General features: G+C 39.6%; 1 protein-coding gene and 1 long non-coding RNA gene across 2 annotated transcripts; one reads left to right on the plus strand and one right to left on the minus strand.

The window, feature by feature from the left end:
• Positions 1-6,001: 6,001 nt before the first annotated feature.
• Positions 6,002-9,619, minus strand: LOC116037716. Its single transcript, XR_004101936.2, has 3 exons — positions 9,332-9,619; positions 7,394-7,465; positions 6,002-6,696 (listed from the first exon to the last, which is right to left on the minus strand). It is a non-coding gene; the product is annotated as an uncharacterized LOC116037716 (long non-coding RNA).
• cxcr4b (chemokine (C-X-C motif), receptor 4b) lies at positions 9,585-11,727 on the plus strand. Its single transcript, XM_031281694.2, has 2 exons — positions 9,585-9,684; positions 10,047-11,727. Exons 1-2 carry the CDS (start codon positions 9,601-9,603, stop codon positions 11,166-11,168), a joined length of 1,206 nt encoding a protein of 401 aa, XP_031137554.1. The 5' UTR covers positions 9,585-9,600; the 3' UTR covers positions 11,169-11,727.
• Positions 11,728-12,482: the final 755 nt, after the last annotated feature.

The raw sequence follows: 12,482 nt of genomic DNA on the forward strand, positions 1-12,482 counted from the left end.
ACGTTGTGCAGTGCTTCATGCATAAAACAAGAAAATAGAATAGTATAAATTGAGGACCTTTTTAGGATGAGGAATGAACATTTCTCTTTGTTTGATGACATTAAAACAAATAAGGCTTTGCTGTCGGCTTACAGACTTATTTTTAAAAAGAGAAAAAGAGAGAGATCGTGCGAGCAAGCTGAAAGAGAGACAGAGATAGAAAGAGAAATAGAGTGCGGTGATGCTGTGAATGAAAGAATTAAACGTTTTCTGATTGTTTCACAGCAGTTACATTCTAAATAAATAGGAATAAATAACCATCAAACACCCAACAGATGATTAACTGTGGAGACAGACACTCTTGGTTTAATTTTCCTCCTCTGCATTTCATTTTCATTTCAGAAAAAAACCTTTTTAGATGAAAAGGGCGGGCACACTAAACTGCAGGCTGCAGAGTGTTTTTTACCCACCGGACCACTAGCAGCCCTTGTCCCGTCATTTTGCTTTTTCATGCGTCAGCAGAATTATTTGCCATTCTTCACGCGTCTTAACCCTTGTGTTGTCTTCACTGTTGTCCATGAACGTGTCATTCCGGGAAAAATGTAAAAATGCGCTTTGTTTGGAACTTTTTGCGACTTTTTTATGCTTTTTTTTAAAGTCTTTTGCCGCTTTTTTAAACTTTTCTATCTCTCTTTTAAACGCTTTTTTTTTTAAATTCATTGTCAATAAACCTAATAAAATGACATTATACCTAATTTTTGAGTTTTAAAAAAAGCAGATATTATGAATTATTTTGACTAATAGAATAGTTAAGATCAGAGGATGTTGAGTGAATCACAGACTGGTTTATTTCAAAGTTTGGTTGGGATGCTGTTTTGAAACATTTTTTTTTTCAAAAGTCATGAAATAAAATAAAACAACCAAAATTCAATGGAAGTAATCAATAATTTTACCTGCGAAGAACATGGATACATGGATGTATATGTTGTATGGGTTCCCTACAATGTACATGCATGCGTCCAAGTTATTTTGGGGCAATTTGGATGTAAGAAACCCATATTTCTGATATAATAACTTTGAAAACGGGTCAAATTTGACCCGAAGACAACACAAGGGTTAAGAATGCTGTGAAAACGCATGAAACAATGAGCTGAAGGGACCTTTTAGTTCCTTACAAAGTAGTTTTAGGGACTTTTAAGTCCGAGGAACTTTGGGATGAAACTGTTACATTCAACCACTGGTTTCCTGACGTCATGTAACTAGACCAAATTACACATTTCCTGACTGCTTCTAATTTACTAAGTTAACCTTTCATGCGTCCAGTTGATGTGTTAAGTACTTTGCATTTTCTTTCTACAAATGAATCAGTTTTTTGTTTATCTCACTTGCCATAACAATGACTCAACCTGCAACCAGTTCACAAAAGCTTTAATATTTACAGTTTGAATAACCTCAGGAAAACCCCTGTGATGCACAGGAAATGATGTGCTTTGCACCTGAAATTTGTCTGACAAAACCCGAGAAGAACAGAAACTAAATCTTCTTCGGCAGAAAACATTCTGACACAAGAATCATCCCGGTACTGTCCGTACAGTTTGATTGACAGGTGATCTCTGGTACAGAGCAGAAACACAGCAGCAATGTGGAGATTTCAATGACTGGCCTGTGGAGGAAGTAGGGCATGACGGTTGCTAGTTAGTGTGCAGTTAACACTTCAAAATACACAAGGTTTACCTAGGTACAAGAGAAAAATAAACAGTAAATCACAGCGGAGCACAGCGCTGACTGAAACACAAACACTGCTCTCGCTGTCATACTCATTGTTTTTCAAAAGAGAGTGTGTTTTGACCCATTCGGCCTGCTGAGGCTGAAGGGAGAGCACAGTATCATTTCCAGAGGCATAATGAGAACAAAGCACAGCAGAAATAAGACTCAAAACGAACAGTGAAACAAACAGCACCTGTCATATCCTGATCAATAGGCTTTCCTGTGGGAATACAGTGCTATTGGTATGCCGACAGAGTGACCAGCGCCCGTCCTATTTCCTGTCATAAACAACTCTAAAGCATGGGCCTGCTAAATAATCAAAAAGCTAGAAAACCGGATGCTGGTGTAGGCACAACAAATCCAGATGTATTATTTACTCCGCATCTTTGTTTACACAAAAACACAATAATCCTCACAGATTTGGAGCAGTGGGGGGTAGGAAAGGCAACACTCCGAATCAGCGGAGGGATCTACAGTCTTTGCAGTAGAAAAGAAAAGCATTCAATTGTGTAGAGAAAATAAAGCCAAAGGCAGCCGAGTACAAAGGGCCGCGGGTCCCAAGCGAGCGCCTTTAGGATTCGACCGAAGAGTTGACTCAAGGAGGAAATCATAGGGCTGAGGGAGCACAGAGGGTTGGTTTGTTTAGCTATAAATCCTGGTATTTTTTAATTCACAGGGGGCACTTCCTGTCTGCCTCGATACAAACATGAGGAGAAACAATCCGAGACTTCTTTTCATTGGCATTGTGGTGTTCTTCTTTTTGAAATAATACACATTTCAGACTAAGAGTTTCCTTTGTTTCCACATTCCCCGTTTTGCTGAAAAGCTACAGCATCACTGGCAAAGGACAAGACATTCAGCAAAATAATGAGTGTATCTGCATTTACTCCAGGTAAAACAGAAAGTTGGCACATCATTTGAATTGCTTCACAATAGGCTCCAGCTTGATGAGCAGACTATGATTAACTCATGTGACTCATCAACTGAGGACAGAAAAACAAAAAGAATTGTGTTAAAAGACATTGATGTGTTTTTACTACCCACTGCCCTTTCCTCGCAACTGTAGGAAGAGGAAAATAAACTATTTGTTTTCTGTAAGCTCCAGGCAGTCAGTGTAGACGGTGTAGACGGTGTCATCTTTCAGACAAGGAGGCACCACAGGGGCGATAAAGCGTCCCTTTGGCCAGGGCTGATAAATGTTCCTTAGCCTTATGTCACTCGTCACAGGAAGCTCCGTCCATCGACGAGGATGCTCATATACACAAGTCCAGCTTGTCGTTTTTCCATCACAGTGTTTGAATAATGAATAAAGTCTGTCTTCTTGTGCTGAGTGGTGCCATAAATCAGCACTAAAAGCAAAGTGCCGAAGGCGATAGTTTTATTTTACGCACGGATCCTCTCTGAAAAGGTTCAAATGTTTAAGTTTACTTGAATAATCTGACACTGAGAGGTAATGCAAGTGTTGCCATGTTTACTCTGGTGCTCCTCAGAAAAAGATGCTGAGTAGCAGAATGATATAAACTTCTTTACCCTTTTCTGCTAAAGTATTCTATGAAACAGTCTCTTATCTCATGAGCATGATTTTTTTTTTAAAGCCACCACTTTTCTAAAATAAATCCAAGATGAAGTTAAAGCACATTATTCAAACGCATACCGTCACTAAATTGCAGATTGAAATACAACTAATCATACATGTGCCTGATTCTCAAATCATATTCATGATTAACACATAAGGTGTAAAAAATAATGCTTTGTGCTGGCCATCGTTTGTGAGAAAAACTGCTGCTGACAGGTCATTTTAAAAGATTCTCTGTCAGGACTCTTGAGGGTGGAAGTAATGAGTCTAAAAAGTAATGTCTGGCTTGGCAGCAGGTTTATTTCCCTCTCTCCGTCCTCTGGTCATTTGACTCTGGAAAGCTTATCTGCTGTCATCTGGCCCATTGTCCCCGTTATCTGAGGGGATCAGGGCTGAGCTGAGCCTCTCTTTGCGTTTGAGTCTCCTCCACCACTGTCCACACAGGACAGATGGAGGAGGACCTCCACCTGCAGAGAGCCTAAAAGAACACTTACTGTGATCTTCTGTCGTATACAAATGCAGCAGAGGGATCTCCCAGTGTCTGGAGAAAACTCATTCAGAACGTGATTGAAAACACTGTGACAGTTATATAACCTTGTTGCTTTGGGAAAACCTGAAAAGAACAGGGTTATTTAGTGAACATTTGAACTGCCATGCAAAGAATACATTCAAATCATCAAAGCAGGGCAGTTTGCATTGCATTTGTATAATGTATATACACCCAACAGATAACCCTCCACGGGGCACTGCAGGCCGTTTGCCAGTGTTTTAATACTGTTGCAAGGTGAAACCACAATGGAGACGTTGGTGAAAAAGGAAAAGGAACTCCAGTTGCATTTATCATGGACTCACAGAAAACACCCTTCCTATGCAACAAGCTGCATTTCTCAACCGGCCTTGTGGCTTGCTTTGGATCTTTGCCACATGTGGATATATATTTCTCCAGTAACTGCTCGAGGGCAGTGTCACCCATTTCATTTTTATTGGTACATGCCCTCGTTGTCTAAGTCTGCAGGGACTCCATGTCAGGACAGGCAGCAGTAGGATTCAGGGTAATCAGCATGAAAATATTCAGGAGTAAAAAAAAAATCTCCTCTTTCCAGTTGTTGCCCACCAACGTTGTCAGACGTCAGAGTAGGCTTGCTAGTATTCCAGTAAGAATAAATACAAATAAACCACTTCTATATTGCTATCCTACTGGCACACAAAAATAACTTTAGCACTACAGTTTGTCAGAATGATGCACTTACGGGCGCCTGGATAGCACACCTGGCAGAGCAGGCGCATATATATATATATATATATATATATATATATATATATATATATATATATATATATATATAGAGGTTTACTCTTCAATGCAGTGGCTGTAGGTTCCACTCCGACCTGTGGCCCTTTGCTGCGTGTCATTCCCCCTCTCTCTCCCTTTTCATGTTTTCAGCTGTCCCATATAAATAATGGCCTAAAATGACCCAAAAAATGATCTTAAAAAAAGAATGATGCACTTATTTTAATCTGACTATGGACCATCAGAAACAGATATTTAACAATATCCACTAAGTTAGATACTCTACAAACTCTTTCTGTAATTGAAGACTCCAATACATCTTTGCTCAAATGAGTTTAGGTGTCATTCCTTGGCGCACAAAACTATTGCAAAGACTTTGTTCAGTGCACCCTGGCAAGTTAACTCTTCATGGACAAATTTGAAGTCAAATTATCTTCAGGGAAGTAACTCATGCATCCATCCAACTTGTTTAATGCAATTCTTATACATTTTTCATTGAAGAAAATTGCTTGAAAAGCTAGATGATTAGAGCTTATGTCAGTAATATTAATGTAATTTCTGTTGAGCACACAGGCTGTTTCTGCACACCCTTTCGCATGTCATACTGAATTCACTGGGGTATTGTGAGCTTGATTGAGGTCGAGGAAAGAGTTTTTAAAAGGGCCAAGAGCACATGCAGCAACGCAGCAAAGGAAGTTTATTACAAGAGGGTGCCTTCCAAAGATAAGGCGCAAGCTTTGTCTTTAAAGTGGGTCTATTGTTCCAATTCAAGCTCTTTTTTCAAACACAAACATTTAAGCAAGCAAGCCGGATGCTTTTACAAATATTTCTTTCTGTGTGGAAATATAATCATTAATATTTGTTTGTGCCAACTTTGCAAAGAAAAAAAATAGTTTCCAGTGGTACTGACAGCTTCTACGTGCCACTTAAATCAAGCCTCTTTGTGAGATTATGGTCACTTCTTCACAATATTTGCATTTATGATTAAAGTTGTGTGATAAATTGTGTATTATTAGAGAATTGTTTGTCCAATGTCATGTTTTACTCGCTGAGGCTTGATGCATCTTGACAGAAGACAAAACCCAAACACAGATCGGAGAGAATGAAGGATGAATATCTCACCTTGGCTAAGGACCGGCGACCCCCCTACCAACCTTCTTCCCTGAATAGACCTCACAAACCAACCATGGTGAGATTGAAAAACAAAAGCACCCTGATAGAACCTTGACTGATAGATAGATAAAGAAGTTATGCATTCCAGTGTGAATAATGAACATGACTCTATGCACAAAAATGCAGGAACTTTCAGATCATCTTCAGTCATTTAAAAACAACAAAATCCACACCTCAACCCCCCTACTACGTTACAGAGCTCAGGATGCAAAATATATGCCACAAAGTAGATTTAATACTTACAGTACCACAGATTCAGTGTGAATAATAGCAATGGGCTTGCAATATGAGATGAAACAAACACTACTTTAGTAAATAGAGGATGTTTTAGTGCTGCCTGTCAGTGAAAAGGAGCACTACAAATATATAAATATTACAACAAAAAACTGTCACACTCCCACAAATGTCTGTCTACAATAGATTGGCAAGCACATACAGTTCTTCTGTGCATAGCTGAAATACACAAACCACTTTTCAGTGCTCAGACAAGAGATTACTTTTAAGAGATTAATGGTATTTAAGTTACCCAAAAAACGTGTGTGCATGGGCAACACCCAAAGTCAGCTTCTACAACAAAGGCTGGATTTTTTTGAAAAAAAGAAAGAAAAGTAGGTGATATTTGAACAGAGGTATCATTATGAAAAATGATCCCGTGCTGACTTGCTGAGGGGGCCTGGGATGAGTTGGAACTGGAGGACTTGGTGTTGACTGAACAGCGCTGCTCATTCTTCTCTTTATCTCTCTGGCATTCTTCTGCCTCATTTCAATAGCCATTCTTCACTGAAGAGCCCCCTTCGCTGCCGTTCACACTTCTTGTGATTTGTATTCAAAGTAGCTCACAGATCTTTTGTATTCCGAGCCGATAGCAATCTGAATCCTCACACTGACAGTGGAGGCTGCAGATATCCTGCTAAAGCAAGAAAAAAAAGTTCTTATTTATTATGAGGAATGAAATCTCCTTTGTTAAAATCCTACAAAACGATAAGCTGCATGTACACACAGACTCTGCAGATGATGAAAGGTGCATTGCGAAAGCAGATTGATTGCAGTGCACTGATTACACCTAAAACGCTACAAGACAGGGCACAGATGTGGCACTGGAAATGGTGTGGAAAATCACCATATTTAATTCCATGAATATGAGAAAACATTCATAACTTTTGTGTCACCAAAGTCCCAGTATTTTGATGATCTGGGCTTTTTATGTTGAAATTCCAATTCCAATTTCGGCATTTTCCTAAATGTTTCTAAACATTCAATAAGTTTTGATTCATGCACTCTTTGGACGTTCTTTAAATAACTTCATAAATAAGAAATTACAACAATGAATTGATTGAATATTTTCTCATTTCACATTTTGCTCACAAATGTATGTTTCATGTAAGGGTGGCAAATTGATCCAATACCATGCAACTGCACCATTTCAGTGACCTCACAACCCCAAACACATAATGTTGAATTCAAAAACAGCCATCAGGAATTTGAGGGAAAAAAGTATGAATGCTTCAGATGAACATTCTGAAAATGTAAAAAAAAATAAGTTGTGCTTGCAGACAGATAACAGAGAAATTGTCTGTGTCTGAATGACGTTGATAAGAGCATCATACCAATACAGTGGCCTTTCTCTGAGCTGCAGATTCCCCCTGTTCCTCTCCTCAGGAGTCCAACTGCAGGAGGATCTGAAGAAGACACACACAGGATTAGTCTACAACCATCTGTGTGTGAATGCTGCTGTATAATTGCTGATTTTTAAATTAACAATTCATTTATGTTTTCTTATTATATTAAAGTAATAATCACTGAGCTGCTAATTTGTTTTTTGTCTGCATTTTTTCTACTAAGCGCTCCTATTGGTGTGGTGTTTCAACACTGCATTTTCAACTGATTGCTTGTAAATTAAACTGTTTCTTTGATTTACTGCAGGTGCTTCACATGCTAACTACCCTTATTCTAAAAGAAAATTAAAAATACATAGTTTCCTTCACAAATCCTTCATGAAGGTGCGACAGATTGAATCACTTTGTCAATATGATGGAGAGGAGCAAAACGGCTCCATCAAATTGAGTGACAGAGTTAAACATGTTTCAGTCATTTGAAACTATTCTGCATTGGAGATTATATTTTGGGTTCGTCGGTCATTTTTAGTGGTACTCAGTACAGTCACAACACAATTGACTGTGGTTTTTATTCCTCATTTTTATAAGCACCCTATTGTTCAATTTTTATCACACCTCACTGTTGATGATGATGATTGAAACACAACTGGGAACTGTGGTGAGTTTTGGGGGGGTTTTCAGGCTACGACCAGAGTGGTTTACAGTTGCTAACTCTCCATTACTAACCTCTGATACAGCCAGGTGAGAAAAGTTTTCAGTGCTGATATGCACAATATGGGCGTTCCGTCTGACAAATCCAAGAAAAAAAAGCATGCAACCTAGATGCACATAAATTAAATTTAGATAAGAAAAAAATACTGTTTATGTTTTCTGAAAATGTGCTGATCTTTCCAAATGGTATGGGATGCTGCAGCTCTAAGAATAGCTCTTTTTACACAAGGAGGATACATCAATGGAATCAATGGTGCAGATTGACTCATTGCATCTATCACTGCTCTTATATATCAAAGGCATGAAATAGTATTTGCATGCCACATGGAGGAGATTCCGTTTCAGACATTAGACATCCGTCCGCTCCGTCTGAGAGGAGGGCGGGGAGTTTCGTGTGGCCTGGCCCTGTCATCGCTACCTAAACTGAAATCAGAGAGGGTTGGTAAAAGCTGTGAGAAAATGAATGTTCTACACTCTGAGGCTCGATAGCCGTTTGATAGAAATCCCACATTATAGGGTGTGTGTGGTTCTTTTCAAATCCACTGGGGGTGATTTAGCACTTGGCAGCACAGACATAACAGCACTTGAGAAGAGACAGGGTGTGTATAAAGGTGAGGATGGATTCAGACCTTCGCTGATGAAAACTGTCATCAGTGTAAAGTGTGTAAAATGATTTGTAGAGAGAAATATGAGGCATAGAGAAGTCCCTGAACGACCAATCTAAATGTCAATCCTTGATTTGCGCAGAATGAAGAGGGAGGTGCAAAATGTGAGGCTGCTGAGCTGATGATATATTACCAGAAAAGCATGTGTAATTCTAAAATTGCCCTAATTTTCTAACAGCTCTCCTGTAGGGAAATCTGTAATATAGTATTAATTACTACTGACATTGTTGAACTTTACAGCATGTCTATCTCCTGTGGTAATGTTGTAACATTCCTATACTCTTGTGGCTCTTCAGGGCACTTAATATAAGTTAATAATCATATTATCACACTGTTATCAATTCTATTTTCTTATTATGGGCTACTCCAATACATTTCCAAAATATCATAGGATTAGTAGCCTATAGTTCTTGTTTGTACATGTCATTACTTCCTATCGCATGAAAAAACAACTCAGCATAAAGGAAGTCTGAGCTGAGAGCAAAAATCACCAGAAATCAATTCAAAATAATCTAAGCCTTATGTCATTATATAATTGTCACAGTGGCCAAACTCTCACACAACAGTCCTTTTCCACGTTGTCCCCAGAGACTTCAACGGTTCAACGGTTGTTGTTGTGCGTTTTTTTTAAGTTGACGACATAACAGACACTTTTGGACAAAACGTTTCACAAACTGACGCCCTCACCACAGTCACAGTAGTTAGTTTTATAGTCGACCTGTTTTTGGAGACGAGCGTAACCTGCTGCTCCTCCCCCCGGGGAGGGAGGGGTCAGGAGCCCCGGCGGCGTGTGTAGAGCCTATATATATGTAGCCATTAGAGATGTTTGCTTACAGACAAACAACTGATCACACTGCTACACGCACTGGTCCTAACGAACCTTATCAACGAGTGGTAAACATGGAGGTGAGTTTCTTTATTGGCATCTTTGTAAACTAATATGTGGCAGTTAGGTTGGTAGGTTAGGTTTAAGTTGTTTTATTGCTATTAATGAAAATCTATTTTTAACATTTTCCACGCGTGTTTACACTGGTTTAATTCACTATACTCGATTTATTGTTTTCTCATTTTAAATAAATAAATGAAATGATAAAATGAGTAACTTGGAGAAAAGCACAATTTAAACTTTTAGACAACTCCAACTTTGGAAACAAGTTAGCAGAATTTACTTTTTTTTTTTTTTTTTTTTTAAGAAATTGTGTTAAGTAATGTTAACAACAGCCTGGATCTCAACTGTTTTCTATTGTTTTCTATATGTTTTCTTTCAGCTTGATATTACATACACCTTTGACAACAGTACTGACAACATGTCAGAGGAGTCTGGAGACTTTGACCTGGACTTCCAGGAGCCATGTGGCAGAGTGCTCAGCAGCGAATTCAACAAGATCTTCCTACCAACAGTTTACGGAATTATATTTTTTCTGGGAGTCATTGGCAATGGATTAGTCGTTGTTGTCATGGGCTACCAGAAAAAGGTCAAGACAATGACGGACAAGTACCGGCTCCATCTCTCCGTGGCTGACCTCCTGTTCGTCCTCACCCTGCCCTTCTGGGCCGTTGATGCCGCCAAATCCTGGTACTTTGGGGGTTTCCTCTGTGTGTCTGTGCACATGATCTACACAGTGAACCTGTACAGCAGTGTGTTGATCCTGGCCTTCATCAGTCTGGACAGATACTTGGCAGTTGTGCGAGCCACCAACAGCCAAGCGACAAGGAAGCTGCTTGCAAGCAGAGTGATCTATGTGGGTGTGTGGCTTCCTGCCGCTGTGCTGACTGTACCTGACCTGGTGTTTGCCAGGGTGCAGGACAAAGGCTCTTCAAACTTCCACTTTTTCGATGAAAGCATGGAGACTGGAGACTCCAGGATCATCTGCCAGCGCATCTACCCGCAGGAAACCAGTCTCATATGGACAGTCGTTTTCCGCTTCCAGCACATCCTGGTGGGCTTCATACTGCCCGGTCTGGTCATCCTTGTCTGCTACTGCATCATCATTGCCAAGCTGTCGCAAGGCGCCAAGGGCCAGGCTCTGAAGAAGAAAGCGCTGAAGACCACGGTCATCCTCATCCTTTGTTTTTTCTCCTGCTGGCTGCCCTACTGTGTTGGCATCTTTTTGGACAACCTGATGATGCTGAATGTGGTCTCTCAGTCTTGCGAATTGCAACAAGCGGTGGAGACGTGGATTTCTATCACAGAGGCGCTGGCCTATTTTCATTGCTGCCTCAACCCCATCCTCTATGCCTTCCTGGGAGTTAAGTTCAAGAAATCAGCAAAGAGTGCACTGACAGCCGGCAGCAGATCAAGTCAGAAAGTGACTCTCATGACAAAAAAGAGAGGGCAAATTTCATCGGTGTCAACTGAGTCCGAGTCCTCAAGTGTTTTGTCAAGTTAACAAACATTCAAACTCAGAGTCTGTGACTTGATAACATGAGGAGAGAAACAAAAAAACTAAGCTTCAATTTCAAAGAACTTACTACATTTTGTACAGATGTAAAAAAAAAGAAGAGTTTTTTTATACTTTTTCATTTGTTTGCCTTGTTTACTGCAATTGTGTGTCGTCTGATGTTTTTTATTGCAATTTCAGCAACTTCAATGTTCCTCAAAGCAGATTGTGTCCTCAGGCAGTGCCTCATTTTCACTCATTCAGCTTCTCAATCAAGATCCATTTTCTCTGTTTTCATCTTTACAATCTGTGTTGCTGCATCAAAGCTCAGGCATACAATGTCCTATTCTGTTTTCATGGATGGTATCTGCTCTTGGAAACCTGTACATAGTTTGTAGCATTTGTGTGTTCGCACTTAAGTTGTGTGATTTTCTGAAAACTATTATTTATTGCTGTCATTCACACTGGAAGTTCTGTAAAAGAAAGAAACTGCATGCTGCTTTTTTTTTTACCATTTTAAATGTGTGTTTTTGTATGTAAAAAATAAAAAACTCAATGCTTCTCATAATGACTGTGTGGTGTACATTTTCACCTAAAACCAGCTCCTCCTTCCCTCAGGGGGTGGGGGATGAGGTGTGTGTTGGAGGGGGGGGTCTCTTAACACAAATGTCTCCACCTGATCTGGCTAGAAAGCAGAGGGAGGACTGAGCAGGCAGGCCCTGTAATTGCAAGAACATCTGTGCACTTTTACATCTTAAGCAGCCATGACACAAAAGCTCAAATCTTTGGTTATAATTAGCGCCCATATGGCTCTTTAACAAAGAAAATAGCATGTGAAGTTTCCTTTTGACTCATTTTCTTTATTTTCAGGTTGCAAGATATACTGCCTTCATTATGTTTGGCTTGTAAACAAGTGTTATACTCATTCACTTCACAGAGTGGGTCAATGGGTCAATTTAGCTATTTCCCAGCTCACAAAACAAAATATAATAGTATTCAGGACACAGGTTATATATTCTGAAGATGCAAATAGGCAGGCATAGTCTTTGTTGAGCTATCATGCAATATATCATTGGCAGTAAATCTGTTGGAATTATATAGTGACAAGATAAGACATATAAATGACAAGTTTTGAACACACGGTGACATCAATCTTTCTGTGGGCTTTTCTATCTTCAGCACAAACAGTACAAGAGATTTAATCTGGGTGGACTGGTGGGAAGGTGATGTATAAATTGGAGACCAAAGGAAGCTGGCAACAATAGATGTCAAGGAGAATGAAGTCGTCAAATAGCCGCAGTGCAATATAATGCTGGCATCCAT

Source organism: Sander lucioperca, chromosome 8, assembly GCF_008315115.2.
Source record: "Sander lucioperca isolate FBNREF2018 chromosome 8, SLUC_FBN_1.2, whole genome shotgun sequence".
NCBI classification, from domain to species: Eukaryota; Metazoa; Chordata; class Actinopteri; order Perciformes; family Percidae; genus Sander; species Sander lucioperca.

Coding starts and splice junctions, on each gene's coding strand:
- cxcr4b (XM_031281694.2), top strand. CDS start 9,601: ATGTTTGCTTACAGACAAACAACTGATCACACTGCTACACGCACTGGT. Junction 9,685..10,046: donor AACGAGTGGTAAACATGGAG/GTGAGTTTCTTT, acceptor GTTTTCTTTCAG/CTTGATATTACATACACCTT.